The 15046-nt window shown below is 43.3% G+C and overlaps 1 protein-coding gene across 1 annotated transcript in view; it reads right to left on the bottom strand.

The window, feature by feature from the left end:
• ect2l (epithelial cell transforming 2 like) overlaps positions 1-7595 on the bottom strand; it is a gene marked incomplete at both ends in the record, with an annotated part of 53226 nt that extends 45631 nt beyond the window's left edge. Inside the window, 5 exon segments of the mRNA XM_084312481.1 lie at positions 1295-1437; positions 3969-4224; positions 5206-5368; positions 6621-6733; positions 7449-7595. Coding sequence (XP_084168607.1) covers positions 1295-1437; positions 3969-4224; positions 5206-5368; positions 6621-6733; positions 7449-7595 — 822 coding nt within the window.
• Between the last annotated feature and the right edge of the window lie 7451 nt (positions 7596-15046).

Genomic DNA, 15046 nt, shown 5'->3' on the forward strand with positions numbered 1-15046 from the left:
TATTCCGTTTTTTTGGGGGGAAACCCTGCATATATCGGTATCGGTTGATATCGGTATCGGTATCGGTATCGAAATTAAGAGTTGGACAATATCGGAATATCGGTATCGGTAAAAAAGCCAATATCGAGCATCCCTAGTTATTATACATTGTCATTATACAGTGTTATATGAATAAACTATAATGAAGGTAGGTATGAGTACAGACAGAAGACAGAGGTATGCAGTACAGTAGATAAGTATGGATTTGAGTTTAGAGTTCAGTGTTAGAGTTTAGAGTTCAAATTGGTATCTATCTTCTTATCCGACTCTGGAGAAGACGGCAAGCACATTTCCCATAACGTTGGCGTGTTCCTTTAACACTTTAAGGACCAGCCACAAGTTAACTCGTGTTTCGATTCCACCCGTTGAGGACCAGAGCCACGAGTTAACTCGTGGCAAGTTGTTATTGTTTTATTCCATATTAATAATGGTATTAACGTCCCCGATCGACTTGCAGGATCTACCCGCATATTTGATTTCCGAAACATGCAATACCGGCCAGATCCTCTTAGGGGCGCCATCGCTCCACTGCAGTATCATTGAGGCCGAATGGGAAACATCCTCCATCTTTGATCACGTTACCGAACGCAGATTTCAGCCTGGAATAATGGGATTTATGATCAGCCAATGGACATATCGATCTACCAGATTCCGATGAATAATGACGAAATGCTGCCGGCGATCACATGGGCTGACGGTAGGATACTATTCACCCAAATTACAGCCGGATTGGACATTGTTGTAACACGCAAGCGATCGATCAGTTGAATGTGGCTACTTGAACGCACACTGTATTGCTAATCAATAATATTAATCGGCATCCCCCGCCGCCCCCATTTCATCCATAGATGCTCTGTAATAGTCTGGATGCTAAGCAGTTTGTTTTATTTCATTCGTATATATACAACAGAAATGGCGTTTGATATAACATGACTAGCCTTTAGCCTCATATCTAGCTTCCCAGAAAAAAGACGAGACGAAAACTGCGATAAAGCTTATATTCACGACGCTATAAAATTACAACCAACCGATGGATTTTTATTTTCTTTAAGCCATTATGAAGGCACGGTATATGCACTCAAGTGACAATGAGAATGGACAAATAGCAATACTATAAAGTATATAGCTGTTAGAAAGTACATCGATTTGTTGACTAACCCTGGTCGTCCAGAACCATATTACACTGCATACCGTGGTCGCCAATGTGTTAAGTGTGTACTAAGATTCCCACTCTCTCTGTCAATGTTTTTCTCACCTCATAGGCAGGTATTCTATTGGAGATGAGTAGTAGCAGTAGACCAGGTTTGGGATAAGTGATGGGATGAGGGGCTGTGTGGAGTCTTGGTGGTGGTTTGTAGGTGAAGGATGACATCGCTCCCCTGGCCTTGTTCAAGCTGTCTCCGAAAACAGCAGCACAAAACACATTGGTCATTGAACATAGACCTCTCATGCGTTCACATCATTATGACAATCGCTTTTATTTTACACCCGTATACCGGCCATTTTAGTCCTTGATGCTGCATGTGGGGGTTAATGGGGAAATTGTGTGTCAGCAAAGAATTTCATGTTTTGCTAATGTTCCAATTTCTAAAAGCCAATCGTTAACCCTAAATGACTGGTGACATCGTGGGGACCTGATCTGCGACGCTAAGCTAGCCAGCGATTCTTCCTTTTTATAAACTGCCGCTAAGAGTTCTAAATCCACTGCCTTATCAGAGAGAGAAATGTATATTCTAAGGCTTTGTTCATGGGATCACAGCTGCATGAACCACAGACGAAGCTAGCAGCGATCTATTAATCGTCCGTTCATTTTCCTAGAGCTGCAGGAGATTCTGGAGACTCTGGAGCAGCCGAAACACACGTCACCCGTGCAGAGGTGTAGAAGGACGACAGAAAAAGTGTCCGTTTCATGCCGTTTTATGCAGATAAAAAAGGATGAATTACCACTAACTCAAAAATCGATCACCACCACGGTATGTCATTTTGGGAGACATTTGGAACTGAGGCTAGACAGCTACCTGAAAAGCTACTGTTTAACTATTTACAAATTATATACTATTCAACAAGGCATCTTCCAGGCTCACATTGGGTTCACAGTAAGGCTGCAACGACGAGTCGACCGAGAAATTTTGTTAATTTGCATATTCATGGCCGACGCATCGTATCATTACTTATGTTCCATCTTTGCAGTGGAAATGGCAGACGTTCAAAGTCATACCATGCGCAACATGTCTTAGGCTCAGCTTCTTCCCCCAGGCCATCAGAGCCATGAACAATGAACATTGAGTGCTCAGAACATTGAACTGTCCACACACAAGCACACATGAACACACACACGACACGCACGCTGTGCACGCTCACACACGAGCAGCCACTTAACACTTTAACATGAGTGGGCACACACTCATGTCGCACACACGCACACTTATGGCCAAAGGAAAGGACACTTTAAATTAGAATAACAGGAACAGTGTATTGCACTACCAAAGCTAACTAGCATGTCCCACATGCTCTGTAAATAACTATGTACAGATACCGAGATGTCACTCCATGTTACCTGTTACCTGTTACTGCACAATGTTGTTTTCTTCTTTTGATTCTATTATATGTACCACTGTATTGCACATCGTTGCGGGCAAGACCACCCGCATTTCATTGTATACCTGTATGCCGTGACAATTAAAACTCTTGACTCTTGACTTGACTTGACTTGATGTCGTCTAAGTAGCGTGCAATGAATGAATGACGTTTGAAATATAAATAACTTCTCTTAAACCACTGTTCATGATTCTGCCTAAAGCCAGGACTCAACAGTGGGCATTTCACTCGCATTGGACTTAAAAGAACATACCAACATTTTGTGAAATTAGCTTATCGTCTTCTCCAGAGAGAGACAAGAAGATAGATACCAGTTTTCTGTCTGTGCGTTCAGTAGAAAGCTATCTAGAAAGAAATCTGAATCTGATTCTGAATGTGTTTTGTAAACTAATTCGCAGACTCTGCCAATGTAAACACGCGTGTCTCCCCGAATGCCGCTGTGCACCTTTAAAAATGTCTAGTTTATAACTCGTGGTAATTTGATGATTGACATCCATAAAAGCAAAAGTCCAGGTGAGAATCATATTCAAATACTGCCAATATTCATTGCTAGCTAGATCACCATGTCTGTCTATATGCATGTAATAGTACGCACTGACCCACCTGACCGTAGTGGGGGGCGGGTCCAGGGTCAGAGCTGGAGGGAAGGACAGCTCCTTGGTCAGGCTAAGATTGAAGCCGCTAGACCCGCCCATCCTCGGAAACCAGGAGACGGAGGGACCAGAGCTCAATGTTACCCCTGGAGCAGGCCTTGCACCCTGGATACGGCCGCTCCTGGTCCCCCCTGGCTGTGTGTTGCTGCCCCAGGCCCTCCTGGTTCTGAGCGTTACTCCTGGAGAGAGAGAGGAAGGGAGAGAGAGAGAGAGAGAGAGAGAGAGAGAGAGAGAGAGAGAGAGAGAGAGAGAGAGAGAGAGAGAGAGAGAGAGATGAAGAAAGAGAGGAAGAGGAGAGATTGAAACTTGCCGTCTTGCATCTTCATGGGCAACTTTCTTTTAACAAAGTGTACATGTATGTGAATGTTTGTATATGTGTATATGTATGTGTATGTATATATAATTTACTGTACTGTATTGTATTTCTATGTCCAGGACCCCAGGAAGACTAGAGACACACCTAGGTACTTCTATAGGATTAAATAAACATAAACGTTGCAAGATGAATTGTAGAAACCATACCGTATGCCTCAATATGTCTTGTATTGAAAACCAGACAAGGTTTCTGATCTCTGGCCTTTGTCGCGTCTCACCAGGTGACAACAACAACAAACTCACATGTCTTATTATCTCTCTTTTATGTCCGTCCCTCTTATTCCCCCTCCCTCGTTCACTCACGCTTTCCCTCCTCCAGTCTCTCTCTGATGCTCTGCCTGATCCTCCTCTCCTTCCGTCTCTCCTCCTCCTCCTCCGTCACCCCCGCGGTGGGCTCGTTGAGGGTCCCGTACCGGTCGGCCGCCTCCCGGGGGGTGAGCCAGTCCAGCGTGGAGAGGCAGGAGACATAGTGGTTCCTCCAGGCTCCGTACTCCCGCTCTCCTGGGGTGTAGGCCAGGAACCAGCCCCTCCGCACGCACCGCCCGGCCCACAGGCAATCCTGGGAGGACGGAGGGATGGACATGGAGAGAGATAGAGAGAGAGAGGAAACAGAAGGAAGGGGAGAGAACAGAGGAAATAATAAATAATAATGTGAACAGACACATTTTTTTTATCTCATCTGAGTAATAAATCTGAATTGACCACTAAGGCTTACAGTGTGAACGTAGCCTAAGATGCGCGGAGAAGATTTGCCGCCTAGTATGTTAACTGGGCCTGGGTCCTGGGTTTGAAACAGAACCTCTGTCCTCCTCTCTGCACTGTTCATGCACAGCTCATCTGGACAGATGTATTCACTCTACCTGTTGCTGAGCAGGGTGCAGGATTCTATTCATTTGAGTTAAATACACGATAAGATAAGATAAGATATTCCTTTATTGATCCCCTTGGGGAAATTCCGGCATCATAGCAGCAGGGGGGAGGGGGAGGGGAGGTACAGGTGGTGGAAGACATGGTACAGGTGATAGAATTATAGTACAATGGTGAAGTAAAAAGAAGAAAAAACTCTCTAACTCTATAACTTTGTTATATTTGCCCTACAATAAATATAGTTACAATATATATATATATATATATATATATATATATATATATATATATATATATATATATATATATATATATATATATATATATATATATATATATATATATATATATATATAATAATCCAATAATCTAAATCTAATATAATCTAAAAATGCTGAATGCTAAAATGTTAAATGTATGCTCTGATGAAGTATACAGTATATACATAAGGTGCGGTATGCGTAAGGTAAGTATGCCGTGATATACATCATACGTTATATTGTCCTTTTGATATATTCATTTATAATAAAACACAAGACACTTGTGCCCTAACAATAAGGATAAGCGCTCGAAGAAACCCACTCCCATTGCCAAACATCTATGCTACTCATTAAAAGCATTCACTCTCAGTATCAACCCTGCCTTGAATGACCCTCGACCTTTGCCCTCTCACCTGCTCAGCCAGGACCATCCAGTGCCAGCTGACCTGGGCCACGGTACAGAGGTCGCGAGGGGTCAGGAACGACATCACGTACAGAGACAGGAACCGCGGCAACACCGCTGTGAAGTCCACGCGCGTCACCGGAACCGCCTCGTTCAGCCGATCTCTGCAGTACCTGCTCAGGGGCCTCAGGGGTTAATTGTGTCAAATTCCAAACAGAGGAGAGAAGAGATACGGGGAGGATAGGAGAAGAGGTGAGAGGAGATAAGGAGAGGATAGGAGAAGAGGTGAGAGGAGATAAGGAGATGAGAGAAGAGGATAGAAGAGATGAGGAGGGAAGAGAAGAGCAGATGAGAGAAGAGATAAGGAGAGCAGATGATAGAAGAGATAAGGAGAACAGAGGAAAGAAGAGATAAGGAGAGCAGGGGAGATAATAGATAAGGAGAGCAGGGGAGAGAAGATGTAAGGAGAGCAGGGGAGAGAAGAGGTAAGGAGAGCAGAGGAGAGAAGATGTAAGGAGAGCAGGGGAGAGAATAGATAAGGAGAGCAGGGGAGAGAAGATGTAAGGAGAGCAGGGGAGAGAATAGGTAAGGAGAGCAGAGGAGAGAAGATGTAAGGAGAGCAGGGGAGAGAATAGATAAGGAGAGCAGGGGAGAGAAGATGTAAGGAGAGCAGGGGAGAGAATAGATAAGGAGAGCAGGGGAGAGAAGATGTAAGGAGAGCAGAGGAGAGAAGATGTAAGGAGAGCAGGGGAGAGAATAGATAAGGAGAGCAGGGGAGAGAAGATGTAAGGAGAGCAGAGGAGAGAAGATGTAAGGAGAGCAGGGGAGAGAAGAGATAAGGAGAGCAGGGGAGAGAAGAGGTAAGGAGAGCAGAGGAGAGAAGATGTAAGGAGAGCAGGGGAGAGAAGAGATAAGGAGAGCAGGGGAGAGAAGAGGTAAGGAGAGCAGAGGAGAGAAGATGTAAGGAGAGCAGGGGAGAGAAGAGGTAAGGAGAGCAGGGGAGAGAATAGATAAGGAGAGCAGGGGAGAGAATAGATAAGGAGAGCAGGGGAGAGAAGAGATAAGGAGAGCAGGGGAGAGAAGAGGTAAGGAGCTGCAGGGGAGAGAAGAGGTAAGGAGAGCAGGGGAGAGAATAGATAAGGAGAGCAGAGGAGAGAAGAGATAAGGAGAGCAGGGGAGAGAAGAGATAAAGAGAGCAGGGGAGAGAAGAGGTAAGGAGAGCAGAGGAGAGAAGATGTGAGGAGAGGAGAAGAGGTGAGAGGAGATAAGGAGATGAGAGAAGAGGATAGAAGCTATGAGGCAGGAAGAGAAGTGGAGAGAAGAATGCTGTGCAGGTTATGAGAGGAACATGGATATTTGTTGACATAATCAACAAGCGTAAATGCCCCATTTGGAATAAGACAATAAGAAAAATGTCTGACTCACTTCAGCTGAGACTTGGAGCATCGAGAGAGCAGAGTGAAGAGGAGCTGCTTTCTCTGTCTGTCATTCCACAGGTCGAACCAGTGGAGCAGCAGGTTGGCCCTCTCCTCAAATAGCTGTTTCAACGAGTATTCATATTACATATTTTGTTTTAACCCTTTCAGGTGCGAGATCTCACACATGAGATTGGAATTTTGAGAACTGGATATTCTAATGACGATGGCACAGTGATGCCAGTGCAATTCTAAGATATAATTCTAAGAAACCATTACAAACAGAAAACGTCTATACACCTGAAAATGGTTTAAACATGATTATAGGTCATTAATAGCCATGATCAAAAGCTGACAGTTATTTGACCTACTGTTTCTTCAAATGTTGAACATAGCGACTACCTTTAGGTGATTGTGTCGATACGTATGTCATTGATGTCCAGCTACAGTTCAAATAGCTGGACATCAAGTGTTGAAGTGTTGAAATGGCAATAAAGTTTCTATCTATCTATAACGTGTAAAAGACATAATAGGCCTATACTACCAATCTGATGTATTTGCAATATGAATTATGAGCCGACCAAAACGATACCTACAGTACCAGTGGACTGTATCTTACACTAAAGTCAAATAGAAACGATCTATTGCACCAAAATACAAATTTAATAAAGTAGCGCAGCGCTCTCAACCTTTCAACATGTTTGTTTACTGTTTACGGATACATTTCTATATTGTATAAGTTCACACCATTTAATTTTTATTCACAATTAATTAATATAGCAAATTAGCCAGTACTTTGAAATATGTATGTTAAAAAGGATTGCCCTGTTTCTCTCACCTGCTGGTTGGAAGGTTTATTGACTAGGGGTGTCCAGGCGCTGAAGAGGGTCTCCGTGGCCGCTGTGGCCGAGGACGCGCGGGAGAGAGCGGCCTGGGGCTCGTAGTCTGTCCCGCTCAGCTGCCACCGCTTTATGGACCCGTCCATCATAAGTTATGATGGACGACTGCACCCCTGATCATAACCTTCAGACTGGACCAATTAACACATTATGTGAGTTGTGCGCATATGTTTAGAAACTTTTAGAAATAAATGCTCTGTCCTGCAAAACTTCTGTTTTTACTTCTAAAGGTACACATTTCCTTCAGTAACGATCTCTGGCTCAGTCCCATTTGTATCCCTAGAAACGCGTCAACAAACCAGAGCGCACATTCCATCACATGGACCGTCTTGTCTCTCCACCAGTGACCATAGATATATATAGAACACTAGATAGCTTGCCCGCGCTGCCGGCCAATGGAGAGCGACGTCACTGAACCGCCGCCATCTTGCTCCAGTTAGCCTTGAGTGAGAGTGAGTGAGCTGCACAGACAAAAATACTCATAACTCGCTGAAATATTGACGGATTTACAAACGGTTTGGTTTATTACAAGCATTATTAACGTGTCTATGATTCAAGCGGTTTGTAAAAAAAAACATCTTTAAATTTTTTTTATAAGTATGCAGTATCATAACTACATCTTTGATGTTTATAGCAAACCAACCCGTTTGTAAATCCGTCAATATTTCAGCGAGTTATGAGTATTTTTGTCTGTGCAGCTCACTCACTCTCACTCAAGGCTAACTGGAGCAACATGGCGGCGGTTCAGTGACGCTGGTGACTCCGCCTTAAGCTATCTAGTGTTCTATAGATATCTATGCCAGTGACTGTCAAGCCAATTTAAATAAGGACTTCTACTTCCGCGAATGAATTTACTTACATTTTCAAAATAAAAGCTCCCACTGCAATTTCATTGTAAAAAGGTTTTGTGCACCCTTAACTCACTTTATGGACCACGTAAGGCCTGATACACATTGATAAAAAAAGATAACATTATTTCACACTATACTGTATACAAAATGATAAACAATGGTATATTCGTTCATTAGCAATGGATGTTACCAAGGCAGTGTCCAGGTCACCTCCTTATACATGGCCCATATTGAGGCTAGTCAGTAAGAATACCATGATGGAATCGTGCTTCCAATCTTTGATTTATTATTATAGACCTCGTTATGTACTTGGGTGTTATTTTATTCCACTTCAACATTAAGATATGTTTATGGCGGCTGGGTGGCGCAGTGGACATTGAGCTCGTCACCAACGCAAGAGACACCGGGTTCGACTCCGGCTGTCGGCGTTGCCTCCGGCTTGGGACAGCGTCATACTAACTCAATTGGCAGAATTAGCGGGTGGAAGTCGATGGGTGGTAATCTGGACGTTGTGGACAGCGACTCCTACAGGTCGGTTGGGGGACGCCTGCACAGCAGAGACAGGAAAAAGGCTGGGGTAGTGTGAGCCTCCCACACGTTACACCTCGCCAATGAGAGTCCGCGCTGGCAGGTGAAAAGATGTGACAGGATGCCTCCTCGTGTATCGGAGGGGGACACGTGATGCAAGGCTTCTATCCTCCCTACAACCGGCCAGTGGGGGGCATATGCGAGAAACGTTCAAGACAGGGGAGGGGAGAATTGGCACAGTGGAATTGGGATGGGAGAAAAATAGAAAAAGAGGAGAAAAAAGTGGATCAAAAACATTAAGATATGTTTGTATGTTTATATCACTATAAAATCACAATATAAAGACTACAATGTTGTATTTCAAGCAAACATTGTAAACTGTAGTAGGATTTTCATGCTGTGATGACAAACCTGCAAAAGTGCAAGTTGATTGAGTTTGCAAATTTCATGTTTGGTTAGTAAAACATGCAAGTGAAGGTCTACATAATGTTAGAGCACATTTGGTGATTTGAGTGGGTTATGAATGATGTTAACAATGTGAGAGAAAGTGGGGGTGTGTTGACCTATATAAATAATGTGCTCTCGATTATACTTGAGTGATGGACTTGACCAATTAGTGTGTCGGAGTGAACACCTGTGGCGGCCCATCCATCCTGTACATGTTAATGTGGCTGTGTCAATAAAATATGGACCTTCTCTTTGAGTATGGATTCCAATTGAGCAACACCGATGATTATCGTGTCTGATTTCCTCTGTCCTATTTACGGTCTAGCACTGGATATTTATGCAAGAACTGCTGCACAAACCTCTTCTGCTAACACACACCATTGATATGTGCAGTGTGTGGCACAGGATGCATGGATATGTGCAAGATACATTCAACAACACGACTGGGCCACTAGCGCCATCTGTGATGGACATAGAATTAAAGGGGAACTACACCCATTTTCATAATTATACTATTCTTATAGTCTAAAGACAGTCCAGAAAAATCAAACAACTCTCCCGGATCCACCAAAAAGAAAAGTCTAAAACTCCAACTTGTGATGTCATCAAGTATAATGTCTGGAGCTGCTTCATAGGACAATGAATTGAGAAAGATAGGTGACACTGACGAGCACCCAGGGGAACGTGCTGAGTATACAGGTACTGTACATCTCCCATTTGTCTGGGTCAGTCTCCTGTTCACCAGACCTTATACGTGGTGAGATCACAAGTCTTGATTCTCACTTCTGCGGACTCAATCCTTAAATCCTTGGACTCTTTCTATCACTCTGCCCTCAGATTCATCACTAATGATAGATACGACACTCATCAGTGTCCTTTATGAGAAGGTTGGTGGACTGATGGAGAGGCGCAACAAACATGGGTATTTGTTCATTTTAAGGGCTCCTTGCATGGGTGCCTCCACCGTCGGTGTGTGAATGTGTGAGTGAATGGTTATTATAATAATATAATTACTTTGGTTAGAGGCCAAACTTATTTTTGTTGTACTGTACTTGTGCTGTATCATGACATTGCATTTAAATCTAATCAAATCGATATGTTATTGTAGCACATCACCCCCACTCATCCACCTCCACTGGCTCCCCATCAAATCCAGCATCACCTACAAAACCCTCCTGCTCACTTACAAATCCCTCCACGCTCTGACACCTCACTGACCTCCTCCACTCAGTCACGGTCCCTGCGATCCACAGACACTCAGGTCAGCTCTCCATTCCCGAACCAGACTGCAGACCTTTGGGGACAGAGCTTTTAGTGTGGCAGCTCCCACCCTCTAGAACTCTGCAATGCCCCAACTCTGGACTCATTAAAAAAACTCCTCAAAACCCACCTCTTCAACTTGGCCTTTAACCCCTAAATTCCCACTTTGCATGTTCTGTCTGTCCTATTTTGTTACTTTTGTTTATTCCCCCCCCCCCCCTATGTAAAGCGACCTTGGGTCTTTTGAAAGGCGATATATAAAACGTATTATGCTAAATCATAGGTACAATTAAATATAAATGGTATTTTAACAGATTTTTCTACATTTTCACATGGGGCCTTTTAATTACAGCCCTGGCAGGTGTTTTAGCCATTAGTCCCTTGATCAAGAGAATAAATAATGGACGGTGTAAGTGTAGAACGCTGACACAAGGTGGCAGCACTTACCTTTACAGATGATGTCATCGTTTTAAGGAACCAGATAGAGGCCATGGTCATTCTGGCCATTCTCTTCGGTTCAAATAACAAACTCAGCAAGACCGACGGCTTCTCAGTTACAGTGGGTGACAATATTGTCACAAGGAAAGAAGATATTACCTACCTGGGTTCCATCCTAGAGGCAAATCTTTCCTGTGACAAAATGGCATCCAATGTAATAAAAAAAGTCAACCAACGAACTCGATTCTTGTACCGGATCTCCTCACTGGTAGGTAAACAAGAATACCCTGAAGACTCTGGCAGGAGCACTCATTCAAGTGTACTACGACTATGCTTGCACCTCATGGTACCAAAGCACCTCAAAGGCGCTAAAAACTAAATTACAAACATCTCAAAACAAACTGGTCAGACTACTGCTTGACCTTACTCCTAGAACCCACCTCACCCCTGCCCACTTTGACAACCTAGGATGGCTTAGAGTAGACGACAGAGTACAGCAACTTGCAATGGGCCTGGTCTACAAGATACACTACACGACCAAGGTACCCATGTACATGTCAAAATACTTCCCAAAGGTCAGTGAATACCACGATCACAACACCAGAGGGAGCTCCACAAATCATGTTAAACCCAGATTCGGCTCAAACAAGGGACTAAACACGTTTTGCAATTATGCCACATCAATGTGGAACGCCCTACCCAAAGCTGTAAAGGAATGTGAATCACTACCCACTTTCAAAAACACTCTCAAAAAACACCTACGGGAGACTGCAATTCGAAACTGGCCCCTGTAAATGTCCTAACACAACCCCCTCCAATGTACAGTAAATTACCAAGTATGGTCTTGTCAATATTCCAATGTACAGTTTTGTTTGTACAGTTGTACAGTGTCCCCCACCCACCCCTCCTACCCAACCTCCCCCCCCCCCCACTCCTACCCAACCTCCCCCCCCCCCACCCACCCAACCACCTCCAATGTACAGCCCCCCCCCCCCCCCCCCCCCCACCTACCCAACCTCCTCCGATGTACAGTTTCTACGTCAAATGTATATACTTTTTTTTCTGGACTCTTTCTGTATCACAAACAGTACTGTATTTGCAAATCTGGTGTGTCATAAATGTATAGATGTAGCAGTACTGTCTATCTGTATGTCATGTATGTCATATATGTTACGATGAATTGAAAATGGGGGACCCTGATGTAAACAAGACGAAAGTCTTTCTCTGGTCTGCATCCCCTTAACAATTGTATGTATTGAGCTGTACTGTACTGTACCCATTCTGCAATTTGTTAATAAAGTTTTCAATCAATCAATCAATCAATGGTTACACCATTGAATACAGAAACGTTTTTGTTGCTGAATGATTACGTTTGCTGTCCAAGTTAAAAAGAAACACAGTTTTTGCAGGATAACGCTGAAATTGTGTTTCCGTTTTGGATACTCGCCAAAACTCGCGGACAATGGTGCCATGTAATCTGCGTGAGCCGGATACGGAGCCGTTGTTGCTCAACGCCCATGCGCAGTAGAGACCCGCACAGTTATTTCCAGTGTTTACAGCAGAGCTGTCCCAAATAGCTGCAGCTACCATGTGTTGTCAAGTTATTGTTATAAGGAGCCCAGTCCAAGCTACAACAGTCTGCATTCCCTTAACAATTGTTTTTATTGAGCCGTATTGTGTTGTACCCATTCTGCAATCTGTTAAATAAAGTTTACATCCATTCATTCTGCTAGCATTAACGATTGCATGAGCAGTTGGCTAACGTGAGCTAACGTTAGCTACCTACCGTAGCTACCAGACCCTGTTAGCTCAGAGCTCCTCTTTCAACATAACAAGCATTAAACAAAATGGCCCAGTCATCTATTCACCTTTGTTTAATACATGAGGCGTTGTCTCTAATGTTATCTAGCTACTGATAGCTCCTTATATCATCAGTTTTGTGCTGGCTGGCTAACGTGAGCTAACGTTAGCTACCTACTAACGTTGAGACTAAAACTCCGCTCTTGGTGGTCAATTGTGTTGATATTAGTTTTGTTTCATCAACAAATGAGGCAGAACACACAGTGAATGTATCAGTTTTGTTTATTGCACTTTCTTTGCTGAAAAATAAATGCTACGTTGGCTAAATGGCTCACGCGAGGCATTTAACACATTGACTGCCACGCTTCTATCCATCAATGTATGATCACTCCCACCAGTCTAAGCCTATGGAGATGTTCACCTTCTTTGTAGGGCTATAACTTTTTAAATTGTATTGCTAAATTGACATTACTATGGCCCATTCAACATCGATTATCTATCGTTCAGGATGTGGGAACGTTATACTTTTTCATTCTAGATTCTTCCAAAAATAGCTTCTAGAATATAAGTATGTTTTTATCGTTTTCTGCAGTAATTCATAGAACGTGAGTTAAAAGCATAAACACATATGATCAACTGCCGTTTATTGCCGATACACGCTATATTAAAAAATTCAACGGTACATGATGGTATACGTTATGATTCATCATGCGCGGATAAAAGGGGGGGGGGGGTCGTTTATAATTCCGTGATCGTCAGTAAATGCTTTATGTAGTATGGGTGATATACTGATCAGAGCGGTTTGCATTGAAAAGAATAAACAATCAAGCTGAAAGTAACGTTACTGTCCTCTTACCGTTCGCCGATGAGACTGGAGGAAAAAGATCCCACTTATTTGACGTTGATCGACTAGATCCATTTCCGGTTTGTATGGCGCAATAAACGCCCAAATCATATCGATTATTGAGTTATGGCAGCGATCCAGAGTCCCGCAACGATATGTGACTGCCGGACGGATTTCCCAGATCACCAGATCCATTTCCGGTTGTAACTCGCCCGATCATCCACCAGGCGGCGGTATTGAAGCGTTGCACTGTTGTGCAGGCTCCCACTGTATGAGCAGTGGCGGAATTATGAATGCCATGGCGAAAATATGAAATATGATCTCAATAACGTCGTACAGCGTGGTTTGGCAGAATTTGCATGACCAGCAAACCCGTCGTACGCTGTTTATGGCGGTCAATGTGTTAAATATGGTGGACTTGTTGATTTTTTGCAGGAAGTGTATTGGCACATTCAACTTTTCTGATTGATTTACAGGTTGAAAATTGCCTTCATGTTCACCACCTACTGCTTTGGCATTGTACTACATGTATATACATCAGTGTGCTCACGAGGCAAAAACAATGTCTAACTTGCCTGATTGATTGAAAACTTTATTAACAGATTGCAGAATGGGTACAATACAGTACAGCTCAATACACACAATTGTTAAGGGGATGCAGACCAGAGAAAGACTTTCGTCTTGTTTACATCAGGGTCCCCCATTTTCAATTCATCAGGACATATATGACATACATGACATACAGATAGTCAGTACTGCTACATCTATACATTTATGACATACCAGATTTGCAAATACAGTACTGTTTGTGATACAGAAGGAGTCAAGAAAAGGGAGTATATACATTTGACGTAGAAAATGTACATTGGAGGAGGTTGGGTGGGGGGGGTTGGGTACATTGGGATATTGACAACCATACTGGGTAATTTACATTGGAGGTGGTTGGGGGGGGGGGGGGGGGGGGGGGGCACTGTATAAACAAGCAAAACTGTACATTGAGGGGGGGGGGGAGGAGACACTGTATAAACAAACAAAATTGTACATTGGACTATTGACAAAACCATACTAGGTAAATGACTGTACATTGGAGGGGGTTGGGTTAAGATATTTACAGGGGCCAGTGTTGAATTGCAGTCTCCCGTAGGTGTCCCATTACGTTGCGTTCTGAAAAGCGAAACTGACCCCGACAACAAAACAAAAACTGGCCATTAGTGTAACCGCAGCCGATGGATGCTCTAACAAACCATAGATATATATCTATGTAACAAACCACCTTGTCTGGTATGAGGAGGCTGCAGGTGTTAATTAAACTTCATCTAATTAAATCTGAAGGAGTTTGGATTGGGCCAGATAACATGAGAAATTAAGT

Source organism: Notolepis coatsorum (genome assembly GCF_963971535.1).
Source record: "Notolepis coatsorum genome assembly, chromosome: 1".
NCBI classification, from domain to species: Eukaryota; Metazoa; Chordata; class Actinopteri; order Aulopiformes; family Paralepididae; genus Notolepis; species Notolepis coatsorum.